The 27,185-nt window shown below is 38.8% G+C and overlaps 1 protein-coding gene across 1 annotated transcript; it reads left to right on the top strand.

The window, feature by feature from the left end:
* Positions 1–7,621: 7,621 nt before the first annotated feature.
* LOC147903447 (cytochrome P450 CYP72A616-like) lies at positions 7,622–10,081 on the top strand. The gene is made up of 6 exons (XM_087371744.1): positions 7,622–7,935; positions 8,016–8,239; positions 8,354–8,607; positions 8,849–9,227; positions 9,836–9,907; positions 10,010–10,081. Exons 1-6 carry the CDS (start codon positions 7,629–7,631, stop codon positions 10,079–10,081), a joined length of 1,308 nt encoding a protein of 435 aa, XP_087227870.1. The 5' UTR covers positions 7,622–7,628.
* The last annotated feature ends 17,104 nt before the right edge of the window (positions 10,082–27,185 follow it).

Raw genomic sequence — 27,185 nt, forward strand, 5'->3', positions numbered from 1 at the left:
TCTCGAGTCCTTGGAACCAACCAAGTGTGCCCAAATAGTAGCCCCCACATTCTTGAAGATATGCATGGGATCCAAGAGATGATTGATTTGTAACTAACCCCAATAAGGAAGCTTGTGAAAGATCGATAGCCTCTTCATACAAGGAGGATGTTCCTCTCCATTCACCCTCCAAGCTTGAATCCAATCACTTGCCTTCAAATATGATGGTGGTGGATCAAGTTGACCTCCACGTGCGAGATGGTCGAGCGGAAGGTATCTAGCATGACCTTCATAAACATTTTTCCTCATATGTTTGGAGTAGCGTGCAAGCGATTTCAGAGCCAGAAGTCCACAAACAAGACAAGCATGGTACCCACTTGTAACAAGTCCTGCACGCGTGCATGAATGTGTTAGTACAAGACATGCATGCAAAAGAGAGTAAAAAAAGCATAATCCCTCATTGTACATGTAAAGACACAACCACGTACCTGCGCACTCTCCATATCCTGGGTAGTCATGCACGGTCCACATCAAGATACCCCTGACCAAAATATCATTGGTATGTCTAGGAGCTCAGGAAATATCAAAGACCTACACTCCTCTCCATAATATCTGTAACTCCTCTATCAAAGGTGCCATGTACATGTCCATGTTTTTTGCCTTGTACTTTCCTGGCACAAGTAGTGCAAGCATGAGGTGTCCCTTTTTTATTGTTAGCCATGGTGGGATATTGTAATTCACCACGACTATGGGCCATGTCGAGCGTAAACCGAAAGGATTCACGCTGTCCATGGCTAGCCCAAGATGTAAGTTGTGTGGCTCCCTCGCAAAGTCTGGCCACTGATTATCTATGTGCTTCCAAGCTGCATAATCTACAATCCTCAATGTGTCATAAGTGGACCGATGAGATGCATGCCATGTCATCAACTCTGCTATGGATTTGCATCGGAACATGTGTTGTATTCTTGCAATGATGGCAAAGTGTCTCAAGACCTTTGCCGGTATCCGCTCACCCTGCAAGTCATCTCTATATCATTGTTCCCCACACTTTGGACAACTAGCCAAATCTCCATGCTCACGACGAAAGAGAATACAATCATTACGGCAAGCATGGATGGTATCATAATCCATACCCACCATTGTTAGCATCTTTTTCGCTTCATCTCTTGATGCGGGCATGGTATTTGGTGCAAGAAACATCTTTTGGAGCAACCTATGAAAAAGACACTATCCAAATGATGATTCTCAAAACAAACAATATCCAAATAATGAGTCAAATTAATGCAAGAGCTAACCTCATTAAGGCCAAGACACTTGTATCCGACCACCCATACTGTACTTGTAGATTCAAGATTGAGAGACAAGCACGTAGTTTAGACATCCTAGCACCCTCGTACAATTGTGTTGATTGCAACTCTCGCATTTTGACCTCTTTTCTCTTTGAAAAGCAAAGGTTGTGTGCATCAGTTGCATACATAGTGTGTGTGAGAAACTTGCAGATCGGTAATTCTTGAACAATTTATTAATAAGTAAAGAGAATTACAATTAAACATCAACCAAGTCAACTTGGTTTTCGTGTTAACTAGAATAATTTTAGATGACATGCTTTTTTTAATTTTTAGCATATGCGGAATAGCACATGTAAGATGATAAATCCCATGAGAAACATAACTTTTTAAATTTTTAATGTAGAGGCTCAATATTCTTCTATGATTGTGTTGTAAGCTACAGTGTTGCATGCCCCTTTCTTAGCTACTGTCTTAGAAAGTTGCTTCTCATAGAAGTCTTTATTTTACTGCTCTCTCAAAGGTGGTATTAGTATCATTACTAGAGGTAAGTTGTCGGATTCTCTTTAGACGTGAGAGCAGCTAGACAAGCCAACTTTAAATGGGACTTCACTATTGTGGATCACATCTTCACACTCAAAGCCATCATTGAGGAGGACGAGCATGTGGGGGAAGGAGGGAAAAGGACTATCTACTTCTAGTTTGTGGATCCCCTCAAGGCTTTTGATATAATACCATGCATTGATTTGATGCAAAGATTGCAAGACATCGGTGTACGAGAGGTTATGCATTGGGGGATCTACACATTGTATGAGACAGTGATTGGCAAAGTTTGGACCCTTGAGGGGAATGCTTGACATGGTGGTTAGCAATATTAGAGTGAAGTAGGGATGCACGTTATCACCTAACTTATTTGGATTATAGATTGATGAGGTCTCAGACCCCACTAATGTTTTTTTTTAGTTCTGTTAATTGTCGATATAGCGACATTAACCAGTGTTGCTATATAGCGACAATTACCGGTGTTGCTATATAGTGATGTTTATTAGCATCACTATATAGCGACGCTTATATAGCAACCGTTCTTTTTCGATGCTTATAACCACGTAAATAACGACCTTTGCGCTCGTTTAAAAAAAAAAAGTGTAAAAAACATCGATATTTTCATTGGAAAAGGGCCTATTCGTTGTAGTGATGTATATGTGAGAGAAAGTATCCTTGTGTGTGTGTGTGTGTGTCCCACCCCCAACCCAGCGGATAAGACCACATGGTGAGGGGTAATAAGCCCACCATGTGGAACTTACCCCTCACCCAAGAGTAAAATGAATCTCAAATTAGCATAAACCAAGAAACCCGTTCTTCTTCAAAAAGCTAAGGATATTTTTACTGATTAAGTTAGGATCAAATCCATTTTTAGCAACTAAGCTGATTAGTCTAACCAAATCCATATAATCCCAAGAATAGGGTGAAGCATTGTAAATAAGTGGAAGAACTTGTGAAACACACACTTTATATGCACAACTTGTGGGTTGATTGCCTACAGCATGGATGAAAGAGATATTAGGACAAGGTAATTTATATTTTTTCTAAAATGTGTGCATCTCATACTCACCAATAAAAGGCCTCAAAAGTGTAATTAAAGTGTTGATAAAAGTGGTAAAATAAGTGTCATAAGTGGGTTTGATAGTAATGATCTCCAACGGGTAAATACTCATTGGGTCAGTTAGGACAATGGATCTATTATGGGAAAGACAATTCACCACAAAGTCATTATTGATAAAAATTAGATCATTTTAACTTCTCTAAGTTTGGATAATTTAATGATAAATTCAAAACAACACAAAGCAACTATAGATGCACTTGATAGACGCACAAAATAGCGGGCGCGTCTATAGGCGTTGCTTGAATAGAGAAATTATGGGCGTGTCTAATAGCACGTCTATTTATGCATGTATTAACACGTCTATTAGGACGTCTACATTGAGAAAATATGGGCCCGTCTAACATTGCGTTTATCAATGTGTCTATTTGTGCATGTATTAGCACGTCTACATTGAGAATTAGACGCGTATTTAGATGTAAAACAGAGAATACAGAAAGTGAGATTTTGGTGTACATCACTGCTTTCCAAACATTGCCCATGATTACCAAAGCACATAATTTTAGCAAAAACATCAATGCTTTTTTGCAAGCCCACATATATAAGAATTAAGTGAGGTGAGGAGAATGAGACAATATGTAAAATAGTTTTGCCAATATCAATGATGGGCTATGGTTCAATCTCATCCTCAATGAGATCAACCCTTGCCAAACTATCTACTTCAAAATCCAAACAAGTGTTTAGATCTACAAATACATTCAACCCACTACTACTTGTGCTACTCATGTGCTCATCGAAATCAGCATTACCAATGGTAGGCTCGTCCTCACGAGTAATGGCCTCAATATTTGTATCTCCTATCTCATGATCATCCTTCTCTCTCGTATCACAGTCATCATCACCTCCATGGCCATGATTAATCTCCATACGCTCCATATTAGTAAATGTACTATACATCACTTTGGAACGTGGCATAATAGGTATGACATGCCACCATCTATTATTATCCACCATTGGTTGATAGAAAACCTAATTCAAACACAAATACAATCATGTTATTTTCCTTGCATCGAAGGTATCAAATATTTAAAAGCGAGTATTTTTATATGTGTGCAGTACTTGTTCACATTGTTGCGGTAGTACTAGTGTGTCCTTCCTACTTTGCCAAAACTTTGTGGAGTCAATAGTTACAAAGCCACTTGCATGGCGTTTGATTGTTGCATTAGGGACTCTTTCCATCACGTCCTTAAACCACTTTACATCCAAAACATACACAAGGAAGCGTCAAAATTCAAGCTTAATAATATCTTGGATTATGCCACAATAATCATCCATGAATACCTATTTCATTAATTTTGGAATTTATTTGTTGTTTTTGGATGAAGCCCAAAAATCCTTCCCAAATGAAAAGTTTACTTTGTGAAAATATCCTTCCCAAATCAAAATTTTACTTTCTGAAAATATTCTTCCCAAATCAAAAGTTCACTTTGTGGCACTATCATATTCACATAAAAATATTGTTTTTTCAATCTATACTTTTGCACCAACATGCAAGAATTTGAAATAATCCTATATTAGAAATTCTAGCTATATCTAAGTTATTTGTTAATTTAATTATTTTTAATATTTTTCCTTGACGTGATAATTTTATAAATCCATGAAAGGAGACTTAAATATTTCATGAAAATAACATTGTCACTCGCAATATGCACAAAATTTTTAAAGCTTTTAATAAATAGAAAAAAGACATGATGCAGCCAAAAACCCAAGTTTGTATTGAACCAAAGAGGTATAATAGCAATTATAGCTATTATTATATGATTACATTGAGAGATGTTGCTCTCAGCTAGAGTCTTTATATCCAAAATGATATAGATTGAACATATGTTTACAATTTAAATTGTTGCTCTTAAAGAGCCTCAATTCGTGCGATCTGCATAATTTGACTCCCCATTGCCTTATTGCTCAATGTCACGATAGTCCCTTGCCAGGTGCCATCTGTATTAACTCCCACTTGTCTTGTCAAGCCTTGCCCCTTCGGTGCATTGACTCCCCATTGTCTTATTGCTCAATGTGATAGTCCCTTGCCAGGTGCCATTTGCATTAACTCCCTATTGTCTTGCCAAGCCTTGACCCATGGGTGACATCCAGTGCAAAATACAGATTGCGGCGTCATTGCTAGCTTTGAGGGAGCCAATAGAGCCATGGATGATTATTGTGGCATGATCGAAGATATTATTACGCTTGACTTTCGACGCTTCTTTGTGTATGTTTTGGATGTAAAGTGGTTTAAGGACGTGGTGGAAAGAGGCCCTAATGCAACAATCAAACACCATGCAAGTGGCTTTGTAACTATTGACTCCACAAAGTTTTGGCAAAGTAGGAAGGACACACTAGTACTACTCAACAATGTGAACAAGTACTGTGCACACATATAAAAATACTCGCTTTTAAATATTTAATGCAAGAAAAATAACATGATTGTATTTGTGTTTGAATTAGGTTGTCTATCAACCAATGGTGGCATGTCATACCTATTATGCCACGTTCCAAAGTGATGTATAGTACATTTACTAATATGGAGCATATGGAGGATGATCATGGCCATGGACGTGATGATGACCGGCTGATTTTGATGAGCACATGAGTAGCACAAGTAGTAGTGGGTTGAATGTATTTGTAGATCTAAATACTTGTTTGGATTTTGAAGTAGATAGTTTGACAAGGGTTGATCTCATTGAGGATGAAATTGAACCGTAGCCCATCATTGATATTGGCAAAACTATTTTACATATTATCTCATTCTTCTCACCTCAATTAATTCTTGTATATGTGGGCTTGCAAAAAAGCATTGACGTTTCTGTTAAAATTATGTGCTTTGGTAATCATGGGCAACGTTTGAAAAGCAATGATGTACACCAAAATCTCACTTTCTGTATTCTCTGGTTTGTGTCTAAATATGCGTCTAATTCTCAGTGTAAACGCGCAAATAAACGCCCTAATACACGCGCGAATAGACGCACTGATAAACGCAATGTTAGACGAGCCCGTATTTTCTCAATTTAGACGTGTTAATACATGCACAAATAGACGCGTTGATAAACGCAATGTTAGATGGGCCCGTATTTTCTCAGTTTAAACATACAAATAGACGTGTTAATACACGCGCAAATAGACGAGCTGTTAGACATGCTATTAGACACACCCGTAGTTTCTCTACTCAAGCAACGCTTATAGACGCGCTCGCTATTTTGCGCGTCTACCAAGCATGTCTATAGTTGCTTTGTATTGTTGTGTTGCTAAAGTAGAAAAATGATATGGATTTAATGATACTGTAGTTTTGTACAAAAGGCTTTTGCAAAGCATTACATATTGTAACAAAGATAAGGTAAAAAAGCAGCCCATTAAGGAAAAGCAACCCAAAAACCCCTTTCATCAAAGAAAGGAGTCTTTCTTTGACGAAAGGGGTTTTTCTTTCTTTGACGAAAGGTGAAAAAAAGAAGCCCAAATGCCTCTTTCTTCAAAGAAAGGGGCCTTTGTGCATGTTTTCTCAACATGGACTATGTAAAGAGGCCCAAAAACCCCTTTCGATGAAGAAAGGGGTATTTAGACCTCTTTTTTTTACATGGGCCATGTTAAAAAAGGGGCCCAAAGACCCCTTTCTTTGACGAAAGGGGTTTTTGGGCTGCTTTCCAAAAACCCCTTTCCTCAAAGAAAGGGTAGCATAGGGGGGTGCAGTGTTTGAGCTCAAGGCGTTTGTGGAAGCCAACCCTTTGAGAGAGAGGGTTTCTTGTAGCTTTGGAGAGGAGATTCTTGAGTAGTTTCTTATAGCTTTGGGAGATTCTTGAGGAGATTGTGAGATTCTTTGACGAAAGGGGTTTTTGGGTTGCTTTTTCTTTAAAAAAACCCTTTCGTCAAAGAAAAGGAGATGAGATTCTTGAGTGGTTTCTTATAGCTTTGGGAGATTCTTGAGGAGATTCTGAGATCAAAGAATCTCAGAATCTCCTCAAGAATCTCCCAAAGCTATAAGAAACTACTGAGATTTTGAGATTCTTGAGGAGATTCTGAGATTCTTTGACGAAAGGGGTTTTTGGGCTGCTTTTTCTTTAAAAAAACCCTTTCACCAAAGAAAGGGAGAGGAGATTCTTGAGTAGTGTCTTATAGCTTTGGGAGATTCTTGAGGAGATTCTGAGATTCTTTGAAATTCTTTGACGAAAGGGGTTTTTGGGTTGCTTTTTCTTTTAAAAAACCCTTTTGGCAAAGAAACGGAGAGGAGATTCTTGAGTAGTTTCTTATAGCTTTGGGAGATTCTTGAGGAGATTTTGAGATTCTTTGACAAAAGGGGTTTTTGGGCTACTTTTTCTTTAAAAAACCCTTTCTTCAAAGAAAGAGGGAGAAAGGGGGTACGAAAGGGATTTTTGGGCTGCTTTTTCTTTAAAAAAACCACGAAAGGGGGTACGAAAGGGGTTTTTGGGCTGTTTTTTCTTCATCAAAGAATCTCAGAATCTTCTCAAGAATCTCCCAAAGCTATAAGAAACTACTCAAGAACCTCCGCACACTCATGCACAGAGCTCAGTCGCTAGAGGTTCTCGCTTGTAAGGCATGGATACTTGAACCCGAATTGTATCCGAGGTTCTCGCTTGTAAGGCATGGATACTTGAACTCGAATTGTATCCGAATCAAGAAACTAGACCAACTTCAAATTATATCGACTTTTAAATTAGTAGTGGCACATCGATTGTAAACCACAGTACACGGGTACCATGGACGTCCTCTCAGCCTCAAGAAGAGTCTGTACATGGATCCTTCTTCTCTGTGCTACCACTTTGGCTATCTCTCTGGCCTACGTTTCTTGGAAACTCTTTCTGACCTTGTGGTTTAAGCCCCTTCGAGCCAAGCGCTTCTTCGCAGGTCAGGGTTTGAGAGGTTTCCCGTACCGTGCGTTCAGCGGAAACGCCCCCGAGATCGCTGCTTTGACAAAGCAAGCTGCCAGCGCTCCTATGACCCGGCTCTCCCACGACATCGCTCCACGGATCCTACCACATTTCTTCTTATGGTCACAGAGATTTGGTGATGCTTTGTTCCTAGGACTCCAATCTGATTTTGTTGTTAGTACCGCACTCTAACAGTATTTGACTGCATTTCTGTAGGCAACCCATTTTTCTTTTGGTTCGGCCCGGAAGCCAGCGTATTTGTGACGGAGCCTGAGGAAGCACGGGAAGTCCTGTCGAACAAGTTTGGGCACTACTCGAAGCCCAAACCTAGCCCTGAAATAATCGAGTTGGTCGGCGAGGGTCTAGTGTTTCTTCCAGCAGAGAAATGGGCTGCACATCGTCGAATTATCAGCCCCGCCTTCTTTTCGGAGAAGCTCAAGGTGCATTTCTAGAAATGAAGTGCCGTAACACTAACGCTTTCTCACGATTTGGCGTTCGTACTGTGAATCGTATTGGATTCTCGGATGATTTCGTGATACAATTCTTTTACACAGGCTATGACGCCCACAATTGCAGCATGCGCGGTCTCTATCATGGATAAATGGGGATCTGAGATCGACAAAGATGAGTCAAAATGTAAGGAGATTGAAGTTTTGGGAGAGTTTACAAATTTGACCGCCGATATTATTGCACACACGGCCTTCGGCAGCAGTTTAGCAGATCAGGGTAAGCGATTGTTCGAGATACAGCATGAACAGCAAGTTCTCCTTGGCAAGAGCGCTCATAATATCCACATCCCAGGATCAAGGTAAGCCACGACTCCGTCCCCACAGCTTCCCGCAGCCGATCAATCGCTGTTTCTCATTCTGTAAAACAAATCTCCAAAGGCAGCTGTTAAAGAGTGGGTTGGCATACTATATGCCAATTGTAAGCAAATGCAGCCGCCCGATTTCGAGAGGAACTCCATCGGAAATTCATTTGAATTCTCCCCGGATTTCTGCGCAAGGAGCCTTGTTAACTTCCTCTTTTGTCGGCTGCATGGTGTGAAGATTGTTGCCAACGTCTACGAATCTCCGCCGTTGGATGCTCGCTAGCCAAATGAACAAGTTGTTGCGTAAGATGATCTACAGCCGCCTGGAAGCTGAGAGCGCAAGCTCGTATGGGGACGATCTACTAGGGGTGATGGTGGCTGCGAACGCAAAGATATTGCAAGGGACACAAAAGAACCTGACGCTGGAGATAGGAGAGATTATGGAGGAGTGCAAGACGTTCATGTTCGCGGGGCACGATACGACGTCGACGCTGTTAACATGGACGGTGATGCTTTTGGGGAGTGACGTGGGGTGGCAAGAGCGGGCGCGAGAGGAGGTGCTGGCGGTGTGTGGGAAAAATGTACCCAGCGCAGACGCAGTCAACCGCCTCAAGATCGTAAGTACTTGAATCTTATATATTAAAATCGAATAGCAGCATCAGGAGTGTGGACTCAATTGGCCGTTTGCTCTTTCCTCTTCACAGCCCAATGCCGAAAACTAAGCTAACACAGACAATTAAACAAGTCTTCACGCCGAAAACCAAGCTACTGCTTACTGGCAACATTTTTCCCGGGGGAGGGTGGACGTCCAAACTTTTCCTGGCTTCGAGTGTGCTGCTTGATACGAGGAGAAGTAGAGATTGCAGAATAGGAGGGACCATGCAAGAAGTGAGATTATTATAATTAGGAGGAAGACCAGCCATCTTGGGAAAACGGACATGTTGTTTTTCCAAAGCTAAAGGACGTGGACGAGCTACTGCATGCAGTGCAAGATGTCCCATAGCTTCGCAATCAAAATGTGACTAAAGCGGTACCTTTTGCATAAATAGGATAAGCACCTGCCTATCACACAACTTTCAATCTGGATCATTCACCCATTCAATATGCTGTGAATTCCGTCATACAGAACACTAGAGAACATAGAATAACAGAACAGCTTTTTTAAGCTTCCTCTGCTTCAACCCCCTGTAGCGTGTTGTCCATCTCGCTCTTATTCCCTTGTTAGTTGTCCTTTACGAACGAAGGGAACAATTTCAAGTATACATCCAGCTCCAGTCGAATGCATGACTTCCTCCAGGTAAAGCTCTCTAGGAAACAAGCTGGCTGCAGGTATATTCCAACCCGCTTCGGTCTAGAATTTTGATAATTGTTCATAAACTGATGTATTAATTTCATTCAGTTGGATTCTATATCATTTTGTTACGATGGAGCCTCGTTGGCCTTGCTGCATCCAGGGAATACAATTCAGTAAATAGCGAACAAAGTTTAGATGTTTTCTTTGCATGTAGCAAACATATGAGAGTGGCGCAAGTAACATGGTCAATGGATGTGTTCTTCATCACCATTGCATGCACGTTTTTTGCGTTTGGGCTCTCTTGCTTTGTGCATGTTCTGGATTTTCTGGAATTAGCAGCTAGTTGTTTGATTGCATTCGTGACTATGCTCAAGTCATTGAAAGTTTATATGGTGCTGTGTAGGTAGTTTCATAGTTATAGGCGGTTTGATTGCGTTTGATTGCGTTGATGAGCCAACCAAGTATGGTTTAAGAAGTTGCAAAGATTGACCAAGGAGTTTTGGCTCAAGAGTAGCAAGAGCTACTTAAGGCAATTGCAAGATCACAAAGTGTGCATTTTACAAAGGCTTCAACTTGTTCACCGTGTTAATGCACTCAATGGCTTTACTACAAGTTGACAAACAAGTGAGACTAGTTGGGTAGTGATGATCCATCGAAAACTTTAACGTAATGTTCCAAAAAAACTAGCAAACTATATACAATGTACCTTAGAATTTGGAAATTTATCCAGAAATAATATTTTTGCATGTTTGCAAATTCTTTTATATTTTAGTTATGTTTTGGCCCTAAAACTTGAACATTTTTAGGAAAAACTTGCAAGTTCTTTAAAAACAAGAGTTCTTCATGAACATCAAAACAATGTAAGGAAAAGCAGAGTCGAATTCTTATGCTCAGTAGTTTAGCTTTGCAATCAAGTGACTAGCTAACCCCATTGATTGTGCATGATATTGTGGGTGCAGGTGGGGATGGTGCTGAATGAGGTGCTAAGACTATATCCACCAGCTCCATTGGTGGCTAGGCAAGCTCCCAAGGACATGAAGCTAGGAGAGAAGCTAGTGTTAGCAAAGGACACAAATATATATGTGCCTATCATTGCCTTCCACCATGATCCCATCTTTTGGGGTCCCGATGTCAACCAATTCAACCCTTCACGCTTTGCTGACGGCCCAACTAAGGCCTCCGCAAATCCCTATGCCTTCATGCCTTTTAGCTTGGGGCCTCGTAGTTGCTTTGGCCAGACATTTGCCATGCTAGAGGCCAAGGTCGCCCTCTCCATCCTTCTCCAACGCTTCTCCTTTTGCCTCTCCCCCTCCTACACCCACTCCCCTGCCACCCTTCTGAATTTGCAACCCCAACATGGCATGCATATCATCTTCCATAAGCTCCCCACCTAAATGGCTAGTGCTGTCCCCAGGTAGTTGACCTCTTAGTCATTGTAAATTGAAACGTTATAGCATATAGTATGGAGAAATCATTCTATAACATTACTTGCATTGTATTGTGCTCACGACATACGTTGCAAGTAGTCATTTAAAGGTAGCAAGAGAGGTAAATGTTGCAATCCTTCATGGGTTCATTCACGAGTTCGATGTAATTATTAGTACAAAGCATGCTCGACTATTTTACAATTAAGGTTAAATTTAGAAATGAGATTTGCAATCAAAGTCAAGGGCATTAGCTGTTTTCTCAAAGAATTCAATATGTAACTTCTATGAAGTTGTATTCTCTTTAAATTTGAACATCCCTAAAGTAGATTGAATTCACAAACGAGGTTTGCAATTAAACTCAAGGGCATTACCTTTTTCTAAAAGAATCCAATATGTGACTTATGTTGAGTTGTATTCTCTTTGAATTTGGATATCCTGCAAAAAATCCTTTGGCAAGTACATTCTGTAATACTCCCAAGTAAAAGGTATGCTTGGAAGCGACAAGTTTGGCAACTTTTGCACTATTTGGGATCCAAGGAAGAGAGAATGATAGTAGAGGTGAGCCAACTATCTGAGCAAAGGCAAGCGCCATTGGGAGAAGAGACAAACCTGAGAAAGGGAAGAGAAACAAGGACGAGTAGTAGGAGAATGTGACCACTTAACCTCCATCGAGCTCCCGTCCTAATTAAACTATGTGTCAAGTCTATTGGTATTATGTGTTTATAAAATTTGATCTACTTTGTGTCTCTAATGCTCCATGTCTCACTGTTAGACTTAATAAAACATAATAAAAAGGTAAAAATGTTTATTCATCTTTTGTTTGTCAGCTAAAATTTTTTATTTTATTATACCCAAAAAAAAAAGGAAGTATTTGATGGATTTGAGATTAAGAAAACCTAATCCATGTTTAATATTAGCTTCGGTTCAAACCCTTGGATACATTCTGTAATTTTTCAATGGATTCCTTGTCTTGCATTTGTGCTACCTCTAAAAGGTTTAAACCTTTTTTATAAGACTTCACAAAGATATTTGGGTTTTTATGCGACTGTGTACTAATGCCTATTGGGTTATCCAAAACCAATATGACTTGCTGATTAATTTACCTAAACATATCTTCTATGTATTTACCTTTGACATCAAGTCCTGTAATGAACCGATTCCTCACCAAGGAGATAAGCGCCTTATAGAGTCGCTCTAAAATTTTATCAGAATCTTACAAATCACCGGCTATCTTGGGTTTAAAAAGACTAAAAAACTTTTTGTGCTTACTAAGAAAAATAAAGAGTGTGCTATTAATTTTAAAGATTTTATTAATCTTAACATCTTTATTTTAGAAAATTGTCATACGAAGCTTGACTGAACTAGGCATTAATTGATAGAACATTACACAAGAAAATTGAAAGCTCAAAAAGTGCTTGTATATATATATAACACGAAGCTAAGCCACGTCATGTGGCTTCAAGTACAAAAAATAAGAGGAGTGTATATACAAGAAGCACGAAGCCAAGCCAGTGGCTTTAAGTACAAAAAAGAGTAGCTAGCACTACTTCTACAACTAATCTAAGTTCTCCATGTCCTCGCTCCCTTTTGTGCTCCCTTCTCTGCCTCCTTCCTCGTCTTCTTGTGCAGGGGCCTGTAAACAAGGGACAACATATATCAATGTATGAAAATTCAAATCTTTACTTATAATATTGACATTATTTAATTACTTTCAAATACCTCGGGGGCCGCTCCAGTAGCCCGGATATACTGCTCCTCAGTAATCAACCCGTCATGATAGAAGTGCTTCCATGTATCTCCTCTGCGATGGTGGTAGTGGTAGGCTGTCTCGACAGGAGTAGGGTATCTGCCCATGATATCAAGCTGCAAGATGACACAATTTGTGGAGGGGTTAGTACAAAGAAACAACCTCCTAATAAACTACATAAGCAATATAATTTGAGATCGATACTTACAAATTGGGCCTCCCATGATTCAACACCCCCTGCTCCAAAATGCATGCTTCCATATTGCTCCATCTGGATCCTTCGTGCCTCCATGTGCTTGCCTCCATGTGCTGCAGACTGGGGTCCTCCCTCGCTGACTTCATTGCTTTCTTCCACTCACACTTGTGAGTGGTATGGGGTGGGCCCCTTGGTGGTTGACCTCCCTTGAGCCTAGCAAGCTCTGCTAGTGCCTGCCTTTTAGCGAAGATCTTTTATTGCCAAGTATCGTAACAATCTTTGACTTGGCCCATTTATCTGTGAACTGACGATTGGGGGGGGTTAGGATACCTAGAGCGAACAGCAGCGAGGGTCTCATCAGCCAACCTCTTTGGCTGGTCTTTGTAGTAGATAAAGCAATCTCTGTAATTGTTACCAATTACAGAGCACATGAAGGCCATGATGTCCTTCCCCCATGCATCCATCAAGATGCCTCCTGTCTGAGTGGTCATAGAAGATCGTACCATCACCCGAAGGCACATCTAAATCATCTGAATCATCATCGTCCCCACCACCACCCCTCCCAAAGCATTGTGCCATGCATCCCCCACCGCTCTCCCTGCTACTATGCCTGCTACCATGCCGTGTCGAGCTAGTATGCTAGCCACTCGTAGCTGGAGACTACACGGGACTACGTGGACCACTCGTAGCTGGAGAACCGAGTCTCAACTACACAGGAGTATGCCGACAGCTTTGCGAGATAGAAGGACCTCCTGACGGCATGGAGGAAGGGGCATAAGATGGCATGGGGGCAGGGGCATAAGACGGCATGGGGGAAGGGCCTTGGCTATGTAGTCGTCTAGGCTGTGCTGACTCCGCTGGGGTAATCACAGTTGGTGTGGGGTTAGGGTGGTTTGGAGTTTGTAGTGAACACCTGGGGGGAGGGAAGAGAAGAGAAGGGAAAGGAAGGAAAGCGTCTAAAACTGTCGGAGCACGTCTATAGACACGTCTGAGAAGCACATCTATTTTTTCATTTAACAGCGCATTTATAGATGCATTTATAGACGCGGCTGTCTGTTCTGTAAACAGGCTAGACGTGCGTCTAGATGCACCTATAGACGCGGTTTTAGACACGCTCTGAGACACGTCTATAGATGCGCTCCGATAGACAGACTATTCTAAAAAGTGGAAAAGGACTTGCGCCCGACACAAAAGCGTAACACTGATACCAAAATCATACGTTTCTTAGATACGACAAAGGACAAATCCAAAGAGTGCAACTTTCAAAGAAGATCAACCGTAAAGAGACTTACCTTGGATAGAGGATAGAGGTATGGAAGCTTCTTGTCCTTCTTCAAAGTTGCTTCTCTTCCTTATTCACCCTCTTCTCCTGTAAGCCTAGAAGTAAGTGTGGGTGCCTTTCTCTCAAGTGTAAGCTTGGAAGTAAGTGTGGGTGCCTTCCTCTTAATTGTCGGACTGTGGATCTATTTATAGCAAAGCAAGCAAGCCGCACGAAGCTTATGTGAAGAAAAGAAAAGCAAGCGCACTAAAAGTAGATTTGAAGACCGTGTCTATAGCTATGTCTAAAACCGTGTCTATAAGCGTGTCTATAAGCACGTGTAATTGCACGTCTAAATGCACATAGCAGATGCGGTTTTAGATGCATGTATAAACATGCACCACAGATTAGACAGACGCAGTTTTAGACGCGCCACAGAGCTTTTAAATTAAATATTTGAAGAAAAGCAAAATTTTTTGGGTTGTTTGTTTATAGGATGTCTTCATCTTCAACAAGTAGCTCCAGTGAGGATGAATCCCTCCATATCCACCATCATGAAATGAGGTTGGAGCAAAAAATCAAATGTATGTGTGATCGATGTCGAGGAAACATGTATCGTGCATGTAGGATTACACTCAATCATATCTCAAAGTATGGAGAATGGGATGCGACCGTAAACATGGTAAGTGTTAAAAAGTTAAGGTTGATTAAGATACCTATGGGTGTTCATATGTTTGAGTTATGATCCCGTTTTAATTTCGAACACAATGGATTGATGATAAGAGAAACACACAAGATTGCGGCATCATTGCTAGCTTTGAGGGAGCCAATGGAGCCAATGGAGCCAATGGAGCCATGGTTGTCTATCAACCAATGGTGGATAATAATAGATGGTGGCATGTCATACCTATTATGCCACGTTCCAAAGTGATGTATAGTACATTTACTAATATGGAGCGTATGGAGGATGATCATGGCCATGGAGGTGATGATGACCATGATACGAGAGAGGAGGATGATCACGAGATAGGTGATATAAATATTGAGGCCATTACCCGTGAGGACGAGCCTACCATTGGTAATGCTGATTTCGATGAGCACATGAGTAGCACAAGTAGTAGTGGGTTGAATGTATTTGTAGATCTAAACACTTGTTTGGATTTTGAAGTAGATAGTTTGGCAAAGGTTGATCTCATTGAGGATGAGATTGAACCGTAGCCCATCATTGATATTGGCAAAACTATTTTACATATTGTCTCATTCTCCTCACCTCACTTAATTCTTATATATGTGGGCTTGCAAAAAAGCATTGATGTTTTTGCTAGAATTATGTGCTTTGGTAATCATGGGCAATGTTTGGAAAGCAGTGATGTACACCAAAATCTCACTTTTTGTATTCTCTGTTTTGCATCTAAATACGCATCTAATTCTCAATGTAGACGCGCTAATACACGTGCAAATAGACACGTTGATAAACACAATGTTAGACAGGCCCATACTTTCTCAGTCTAGATGCGCTAATAGACGTGTTAATACACACATAAATAGACGTGCTATTAGATGCGCTCGTAATTTCTCTATTCAAGCAATGCCTATAGACGCGCTTGCTATTTTGCGCATCTATCAAGCGCATCTATAGTTGCTTTGTATTGTTGTGAATTTATCATTAAATTATCCAAACTTAGAGAAGTTGAAATGCTTAAAGCATTTTATTTGTCCGCTCGGTTCATGGATGATCTAATTTTTATCAATAATGACTTTGTGGTGAATTGTCTTTCCCATAATAGATCCATTGACCTAACTGACCCAATGAGTATTTACCCGTTGGAGATCATTACTATCAAACCCACTTATGACAGTTATTGTATTACTTTTATCAACACTTCAATTACACTTTTGAGGCCTTTTATTGGTGAGTATGAGATGCACACATTTTAGAAAAAATATAAATTACCTTGTCCTTATGTCTCTTTCATCCATGCTACAGGTAATCAACCCACAAGTTGTGCATATAAAGTGTGTGTTTCACAAGTTCTTCCACTTATTTACAATGCTTCACCCTATTCTTGGGATTATATGGATTTGGTTAGACTAATCGGCTTAGTTGCTAAAAATGGATTTGATCCTAACTTAATTAGTAAAAATATCCTTAGCTTTTTTAAGAAGAACGGGTTTCTTGGTTTATGCTAATTTGAGATTCATTTTACTCTTGGGTGAGGGGTAAGTTCCACATGGTGGGCTTATTACCCCTCACCATGTGGTCTTATCCGTCAGGTTGGGGGTGGGATGCACACACATACACAAGGATACTTTCTCTCACATATACATCACTACAACGCATAGGCCCTTTTCCGATGAAAATATCAACGTTTTTTACACTTTTTTTTTTGACGAGCGCAAAGGTCGTTATTTACGTGGTCATAAGCATAAAAAAAGAACGATTGCTATATAAGCGTCGCTATATGGTGACGCTAATAAACATCCCTATATAGCGACACTGGTAAATGTCACTATATAGCAACACTGGTAAATCTCACTATAGCGACAATTAACAGAACTTAAAAAAAACATTAGTGGGGTCCGAGACCTCATCAATCTATAATCCAAATAAGTTAGGTGATAACGCGCATCCCTACTTCACTCTAATATTGCTAACCACCATGTCAAGCATCCCCCTCAAGGGCCCAAACTTTGCCAATCACTGTCTCATACAATGTGTAGATCCCCCAATGCATAACCTCTCGTACACCGATGTCTTGCAATCTTTGCATCAAATGAACGCGTGGTATTATATCAAAAGCCTTGAGGGGATCCACAAAGTAGAAGTAGATAGTCCTTTTCCCTCCTTCCCCCACATGTTCGTCCTCCTCAATGATGGCTTTGAGTGTGAAGATGTGATCCACAATAGTGAAGTCCCATTTAAAGTCGGCTTGTCCAGCTTCTCTCACGTCTAAAGAGAAGCCAACAACTTACCTCTAGTAATGATACTAATACCACCTTTGAGAGAGCAGTAAAATAAAGACTTCTATGAGAAGCAACTTTCTAAGACAGTAGCTAAGAAAGGGGCATGCAACACTGTAGCTTACAACACAATCATAGAAGAATATTGAGCCTCTACATTAAAATTTAAAAAAGTTATGTTTCTCATGGGATTTATCATCTTACATGTGCTATTCCCCATATGCTAAAAATTAAAAAAAGCATGTCATCTAAAATTATTCTAGTTAACACGAAAACCAAGTTGACTTGGTTGATGTTTAATTGTAATTCTCTTTACTTATTAATAAATTGTTCAAGAATTACCATTTTTTTTCATGCAACACAATAGACTTTTTATGTTTTCCTGATCATGAATGTCCTAGGTTATCATATATTGAGTCCATATAATATTGAATATGACACCCATTTTAAGTTGTTTAGGAGTTATTTTCTTACATTCTTATATGTAACAAGAATAACTAAGGATGAATGAACTTCTTACAAATTAATAATTGAGCCAAGCCATGCTTCAATAATAGAATTACTTTTTTTGAATATTTCATCATTACCATCAGAAGACTAAAACATTTGTTAAAATACACTATGTAAGTAACATAAGCAAAGATAATCTAATAGGCATTGTCATGAATAAAAAATTTGTTCGCTTGGCTATTGTTATGTATTAATAATGAAGAGGAAACTTTATGGAGCTCTTGTAATCAGAAAGGTTCCATATCATCAAGTCTATTGCTTACTATTAGGGTTTTGATGGACATATAAACGCTAAAATGGTTATATTGATCCTAAAAGTAGTTGAAAGTTTAAAAATGAACTAATTTCCTTTCAATGAAGCTTATTATGTATACATGACATCTTCTTTAAGGTTTTCCCACATCATGACATCATCTTGAGATCGCTACTATCTTTACTTTATGATAAATATTTAGTGTCTACATATCAATCAATTCTTAGAGTCAAAACCTTGTGAAGGAAAGGAATATAAGGTTGGGTGTAGTGAATGTTGTAGAAGGATGAGTCTTAGATACAAGGGGTGCTTTGGTTATTAATCTAGAAGTTCAAGTCTTAAACAATGCTTCACACATCATGTTCATTAAAATATAGTATCTACATGCTATAATTAGCACCATGGATATTAGAAATAATGATAAGATTGATAGAAGCTACTAGAGTGATGATGCATACACAAGCTAGATTAAATGAGTACACATGTAGAGCTCATATGTAGACATTTATAAAAAGGAAAATAATCTATGAATTTTGAAAAGCTCTAGTCAAAGTAGGGAATCTTATTGAACAATTTAAGAGGTCCTATGAGATTTTTAAAGCAGAAAAAAGAGGTTAAGGAATGGACAGAAGTTGAAGACTCGAAGGGTACAAAATTATCTATTAGTGTTTGGGCATTGGCATGTAAACGTGTACATGAGACACACACACACACATACAGATTAAGGCAAAATTAAATTGAATGATGCAATTTGGGAATTGGATCCATATGAGATTCATTTAGTAGAAGCCATGTAGAAAAGTTGAAAGGAAATTTTCCTCATGAACATGAACATTTGATGGTAGTAGAGTGGAAATCCATTTGTGAGATCACGACATTCAAAAGAGAGGGGATGCAATGGAAGATAGTGATGTTGGAATTTAGGTTTAGCCCCTTTCCTTTCCCCGACAAACAAGATCATGGGTTCTTGTTGGCGAGATAAGTCTATGGTGTTATAAGAGGAATATGACCTCCCAAATTGAAGATGATGAAAGCAAGATTTGCATGATAAGGCTTGGCATTATAAGAAGAACATGACCTCCCAAAGTGAAGATGATGAAAGTGTACGTGATGCAAGGATCAATTAGTGGCACGCATAGGCAAAACCACGAAGGCAATATCCATCTCCACTCATTAAAAGCAAGTGGCTCGGGGAGTTATATGACGACCAATTGATGTTTTCCTCTCAACTCACTTCAGTCAAATGCTATCATGATCTGATGGATCAACTTTTGAAGGTAACTTCTCGCCAACATTGTGTTTGATTTTTGCATCCCTCTCCAAAGTGTGCAAGTGGACAAGATGGCAACATGCAAGGCAACATAGATAGAAGGCGGCTGGAAATTGCCCATTGCACTCAAAAAAGCACGAGTTAGCTACAAGTACTAGTTCCTCAGGAAGTGGCAAACAGAGTTCTGTCAAAGATGCAAACGCCAACCATGGATAAGTTGTGTGGTCTGAAGGGGAAACCGATGTCACAATTCACCACATTTAGGTATCACATTTATGGGAGGGCTATTGCGTGTGGGCTGGAAGGTGCAAGGGATGTACAAAGCAGTCGGCAAAGTGGATGAAAACTTTTAGGTAGTAGGGGAGCATTTTGGCAGTCCGGTGCATGAAGCATGGCCAGTCGATCGTCATGCTTTATGTGGCTACATTATGTGGAACTTTAGGAGTGGAAGCACAACAACATTTTGCATGGTGCAGGCATGCTCTAATTTTTAGACTTTCAACTTTTGGTGAGCAGGTTTTGTAGTGGGCTTAATTAACAGTGGGCCTTTCTACTTTTTGAGCAAAATCATTCGAGCATCTGAGCAAAATGAATCAAAAATTTATTTTTAAGCCTAAAAGTTCATGAAATGAAGCCATGCTTAGGGACCCATTTTGTCAAGGAAGAGCTCTATGGGCCTCTTTTGTTCGCATTGTCCATATTGGGCAATTTTAGAGAAAGGCCCAAAGATCCCATTCTTTGAAGAAAGGGGTTTTCAAGTTGCTTTCTTTTGCAAGAAAGCAGCCCAAAAATCCCTTTCATTGAAGAAAGAGGTCTATGGACCAGGGTAAAAAAAAGGACCCAAAGACCCCTTTCTTCAATGAAATGGGTTTGGGGGTTGCTCTTTTTCAAAAGAAAGCAGCCCAAAAAACACACTATTCAAAATTTTTGGACTTTCTCTCCTGGTTTGGACTTTTTTTTTTAGCATATCCTCTCCACTCAACTTCACTTAGTGAGCTCAGAAATTGGATTTTTTAGAGCACTAAATGGGTCACTTATATATAAACATGGCCTTATTAAACTAAAAAGTCAAGTGGTGACATCTAATTTAAAAAAAAAAGGCTCAATGAAGCTATAATTCCCAAACTTGTGCATGGTGCCCCCATCCAATAACTATAATAATAATAACAATAGTCTCCTAACTCTAGTTCAATTTTAACACTATACTGATAAAGTGAAAATATGACACCATATGAAAAGAGTTTGCTAAATTCAACAAATAAGTGGTGTATAGATACACCATTTTTAAAAAAAAAAGAGTTTGTTGAATTCAATATATAAGTGGTGTATAGATACACCCTTTTTTTGAAAAACAAAGCATAGCCCTTAAAGTTGCCAATTGCTAAAACTTCTCCGGAGCAAGATAACACCTCTACTTTTTCCCCCTCAAAATAAGTTTTATTGATATCTTGAAAGTATGTCTTTGGAACAATTTTATCTTGGTCCTACAGTGTTCTATGTGCTTGCATATCAAATATGTCACATTGTAAGATATCTCCCAATGTTTCAAAGTCTCCATGTGGATATTTTAAGTGCACTTCAGGATTTACAATGTTGGTGATTATCACTACATATCTTCTCTCACCACAACATTGGAAATGACATACATTCATAGGATCACGACTATGAATTCGTCCAAAAGCCACCACTTTATTCTTCTTATATAACACCACATCCATACCCTCTGTTAGGGTGAATACCTTATTTATGTACAAAAATAGATTAGCAACTTAAAAAAAGACATAATAAATAATCATTGAGCTTATTATTACTTAATAACTTTTATATTAAAACTAGCAGAGAAGGCATTAAACATGAACCCTACATCATAAACTTTAAACAATTAATACCAAAACATCTTAACCACCGTAAATCCTAAACTTTAAACATTTAATCCCTAAACCCTGAACTCCTAAACACTAAATCCTTAACCCGAAACCCAAAACTCTAAATCCTAAACCCTAAATCCTAAATCCTAAATCCTAAATCCTAAACCCTAAACCCTAAATCCTAACCCTAAAATACAACTAAAATTTAATGAATTTTTTTGATTTGTGCAACAGGTTGGATATATCCCCCAACCTATTGCTCAAGCAACAGGTTGGGGTGATATATCCAACCTATTGCACAAATCAAGAAAATTACAAAAAACAAGAATTTTCTTGATTTGTGCAACAAACTGGATATACGGTTAGGGGTGCACCCCCAACTTGTTGCGCAACAGGTTGGGGATATATCCAACCTCTTCCATAAGTCAAGAATTTTCTTGATTTGTGCAACAAGTTGGATTAAGCAACAAGTTGGGGGATATATCCAACCTGTTGCACAAATCAAGAAAATTCTTGACTTGTGGAACAGGCTGGGGGGTATATCAACCTGTTGCACAAATCAAGAAAATTCCTGACTTGTAGAACAATTTGAGCAACAGGTTGGGGGATATATCCAATCTGTTGTACAAATCAAGAAAATTATTGATTTGTGCAACAGATTGGATATATCCCCCTACCTATTGCTCAAGCAACAGGTTGGGGGTACACCCCCAATCTCTTACAACAAGTTGGGAGGTATATCCAATTATCCCCCAACCTGTTGCACAAATTAAGAAAATTCTTGACTTGTGGAACAGGTTGGATATATCCGCCAACCTGTTGCTCAAGCAACAGGTTGGGGGTGCACCCCCAACCGTATGTCCAATCTATTGCATAAATCAAGAAAATTCTTGATTTGTGTGATTTTTTTAATTTGTGCAACAGGTTGGGGGATATATCCAACCTGTTGCACAAATCAAAAAAATTCATGAAATTTTGGTTGTATTTTAGGGTTAGGTTTAGGGTTTAGGTTTAGGGTTTAGGATTAGGGTTAGGGTTAGATTTTAGGGTTAGGATTTAGGGTTTAGGATTTAGAGTTTAGGATTTAGGGTTTAGGATTTATTGTTTAGGAGTTTAGGGTTTAGGAATTAAATGTTTAAAGTTTAAGATTTACAGTGGCTAAGATGTTTTGGTATTAATTGTTTAAAGTTTATCCAACCAACCGTATATCCAATCTGTTGCACAAATCAAGAAAATTCTTGATTTGTGCAATAAGTTGGATATAGCCAATACTAGGTACGATCCTTTGCAAAGGCTTTACTTTAAGTAATTATAGGTCTACCTAGTTAAAGTATCCTACTTATTAGGGATAAGCATATAGGCTAAAAGCACACCGATTCATATTTTCTTACATTCATGCTGCATGGTGTATCATAAGAAAGGAAGAAGTATGTGATAAGAAATATTCATAAGAAATATGTATTCCATATCATGGATTCATACCATGGATATCTGGTGGTTGCTAAAGTAGAAAAATGAATGATACTGTAGTTTTGTACAAAGCCTTAAAGGCTTTTGCAAAGTATTACATATTGTAACAAAGATAAGCTAAAAAAGCAGCCCATTAAGAAAAAGCAGCCCAAAAACCCCTTTCTTTGACGCTTTTGTCAAAGAAAGACCCCTTTCTTTTGTCAAAGAAAGGGGTTTTTGGGCTGCTTTTTCTTTAAAAAGCCCCCTTTTGTCAAAGAAAGATCCCTTTTTTGACAAAAGGGGTTTTTGGAAAGCAACCCAAAAACCCCTTTCGTTAAAAGAAAGGGGTCTTTGAGCCCCTTTTTTAACATGGCCCATGTGAAAATAAGAGGTCCAAATACCCCTTTCTTTGTTGAAAGGGGTTTTTGGGCCTCTTTACATAGTCCATGTTGAGAAAACATGCACAAAGGCCCCTTTCTTTGAAGAAAGAGACATTTGGGCTTCTTTTTTTCAAATGGACCTTCTAGTGAGTATGCATGGTGGATGCTTTAGCTGAGAGGATGCTAAAATTAAAGTAAACATGTAGGGTAGATGTGAATAAAGCAGTCTCATAAACAAAATTATATTTGGAATGTTAGCAAAAGATTACATATTTGCTAGATGAATTAGTAATATGTTCAATGTGGTTAAATGGACAGTAAAATATAGCATCTTTGCGGGGTGGTTTTGTGACTAAAGGGGTCTATCATTCTCCAACAAAATTGTCTTGTAAAAGACTATACGCAATGCTAAAAAAAATTCGCTCAGACCAAATGCTCGAAGAAAAGACATACCCATTAACAGTCATGCTCTTTTCCAACACCATGCTTATAATAACAAGCAATCATCTAGCTTGTGTGTATCGTCATTCCAAATCATCCTAAAACCCAAGACCCCTCCTGTCTTCTTCTCAATTCTCATTCGCCCAACTCAAACCTCTATTATGCTTCCACCTTCTCATAATCTCCTCCACGGCCTAGTTCTCTTAATTCAAACGCTGTCATGATCTGATGGATCAACTTTTGAAGGTAACTTCTGGTCAGCATTGTGTTTGATTTTTGCATCCCTCTCCAAAGTGTGCAAGTGGACAAGATGGCAACTTGCAAGGCAACATAGAGATCAGATTCCCGGTTTACTCCGATACGGGTGGACTAGATTTGTAAATTCATCTATAGATCCTCACTTGTTAATTAACTATCATGCATTCGAGGTGATCACAAAATGATGTAAAATGACTGATTTGGGCAAATGTGGGCAGTGATGGAAGGCGGCTGGAAATTGCCCATTGCACTCAAAAAAGCACGCGTTATCTACAAGTACTAGTTCCTCGGGAAGTGGCAAACAGAGTTTTGTCAAAGATGCAAATGCCAACCATGGATAAGCTGTGTGGTCTGAAGGGGAAACCGATGTCACAATTCACCACATTTAGGTATCATATTTATGGAAGGGCTATTGCGTGCGGGTTGTAAGATGCAAGGGACATACAAAGCGGTCAGCAAAGTGGATTAAAACTTTTGGGTAGTAGGGGAGCATTTTGGTGGTCCAGTGCATGAAGCATGTCCGGTCGATCGTCATGCTACCTTATCAAAGTGGCTATAGTATGTGGAACTTTAGGAGTGGAAGTATGACAGCATTTTGCATGGCGTAGGCGTGCTCTAATTTTCAACCTTTCAACTTTTGGTGACCAGGTTCTGTAGTGGGCTTAATTAACAATGGGACTTTCTATTTTTTGAGCAAAATCATTCGGGCCCAAAGACCCCTTTCTTTGAAGAAAGGCGTTTTCAAGCTACTTTTTTTTGCAAGAAAGCAGCCCAAAAATCCCTTTCATTGAAGAAAGAGGTCTACATGCCATGGTAAAAAAAGGACCCAAAGACCCCTTTCTTCTCAATGAAAGGGGTTTGGGGGTTGCTCTTTTTCAAAGAAAGCAGCCCAAAAAACACACTATTCAAATTTTTTGGACTTTCTCTGCTGGTTTGGACTTTTTTTTTGAGCATATCCTCTCCACTCAACTTCACTTAGTGAGCTCAAAAATTGGGTTTATTAGAGCACTAAATGGGTCACTTATATACAAAATATGGCCTTATTAAGCTAAAAAGTCAAGTGGTGACCTCTAATTTAAAAAAATATGGCTTAATGAAGCTATAATTCCCAAACTTGTGCATGGTGCCCCTATCCAATAACTATAATAATAATAATAGTAGTCTCCTAACTGTTAAAAATTCTCCGGAGCAAGATAACATCTCTACTTTTTTTCCCTCAAAATAAGTTTTCTTGATATCTTGAAAGTATGTCTTTGGAACAGTTTCGTCTTGGTCCCAGAGCGTTCTGTGTGCTTGCATATCAAATATGTCACATTGTAAGATATCTCCCAATGTTTCAAAGTCTCCATGTGGATATTTTAAATGCACTTCAGGATTTACAACGTTGGTGATTATCACTACACATCTTCTCTCACCACAATGTTGGAAATGACATACATTCATAAGATCAAGACTATGAATTCGTCCAAAAGCCACCACTTCATTCTTCTTATATAACACCACATCCATATCCCTTGTTAGGGTGAATACCTATTTTATGTACAAAAATAGATTAGCAACTCAAAAAAAGACACAATAAATAATCATTGAGCTTATTATTACTTAATAACTTTTATATTAAAACAAGCAAAGAACGCATTAAACTTGAACTCTACATCATAAACTTTAAACAATTAATACCAAAGCATCTTAACCACCGTAAATCCTAAAGTTTAAACATTTAATCCCTAAATCCTAAACTCCTAATTACTAAATCCTAAACCCTAAACCCAAAACTCTAAATCCTAAACCCTAAACCCTAAATCCTAAATCCTAAACCCTAAACCCTAAATCCTAACCCTAAAATACAATCAAAATTTAATGAATTTTTTTTATTTGTGCAACAGGTTGGATGTATCCCCCAACCTGTTGCTCAAGCAACAGGTTGGGGTGATATATCCAACCTATTGCACAAATCAAGAAAATTACAAAAAACAAGATTTTTCTTGATTTGTGCAACAAATTGGATATATGGTTGGGTGCATCCCCAACCTATTGCTTGAGCAACAGGTTGGGGGATATATCCAACCTATTCCACAAGTTAAGAATTTTCTTGATTTCTCAACAAGTTGGATTGAGCAACATGGTGGGGGATATGTCCAACCTGTTGCACAAATCAAGAAAATTCTTGACTTGTGGAACAGGTTGGGGGTATATCAACCTATTGCACAAATCGAGAAAATTCTTAACTTGTAGAACAAGTTGTATATATCCCCCAACCTGTTGCTTGAGCAATAGGTTGGGGGATATATCCAATCTGTTGCACAAGTCAACAAAATTATTGATTTGTGCAATAGATTGGATATATCCCCCAACCTCTTACAACAGGTTGGGAGGTATATCCAATTTGTTGCACAAATCAAGGAATTTTCTTGATTTGTGCAACAGATTGGATATATCCCCCAACCTGTTGCACAAATTAAGAAAATTCTTGACTTGTGGAACAGGTTGGATATATCCCCCAACCGTATATTCAATATGTTGCATGAATCAAGAAAATTCTTAATTTGTGCAATTTTTTTAATTTGTGCAACAGGTTGGGGGATATATCCAACCTGTTGCACAAAGCAAAAAAATTTTATTAAATTTTAGTTGTATTTTAGGGTTAGGGTTTAGGGTTTAGGTTTAGGATTTAGGGTTAGGATTTAGGGCTAGGGTTTAGGGTTTAGAGTTTAGGATTTAGGATTTAGCGTTTAGGATTTAGAGTTTAGGATTTAGGGTTTAGGATTTATTGTTTAGGAGTTTAGGGTTTAGGAATTAAATGTTTAAAGTTTAAGATTTACGGTGGTTAAGATGTTTTGGTATTAATTGTTTAAAGTTTATCCAACTTACCGTGTATCCAATCTGTTGCATAAATCAAGAAAATTCTTGATTTGTGCAATTTTCTTGATTTGTGCAACAGGTTGGATATAGCCAATACTAGGTACGATCCTTTGCAAAGGCTTTACTTTAAGTAATTATAAGTCTACCTAGTTAAAGTATCCTACTTATTAGGGATAAGCACATAGGCTAAAAGGACACCGATTCATATTTTCTTACATTCATGCTGCATGGTGTATCATAAGAAAGGAAGAAGTATGTGATAAGAAATATTCATAAGAAATATGTATTCCATATCATGGATTCATACCATGGATATCTGGTGGTTGCTAAAGTAGAAAAATGAATGATACTGTAGTTTTGTACAAAGCCTTAAAGGCTTTTGCAAAGTATTACATATTGTA

Source organism: Dipteris shenzhenensis, chromosome 3 (genome assembly GCF_047967505.1).
Source record: "Dipteris shenzhenensis isolate YYH24624 ecotype China chromosome 3, Dip_SZ_1.0, whole genome shotgun sequence".
Lineage (NCBI taxonomy): Eukaryota > Viridiplantae > Streptophyta > Polypodiopsida > Gleicheniales > Dipteridaceae > Dipteris > Dipteris shenzhenensis.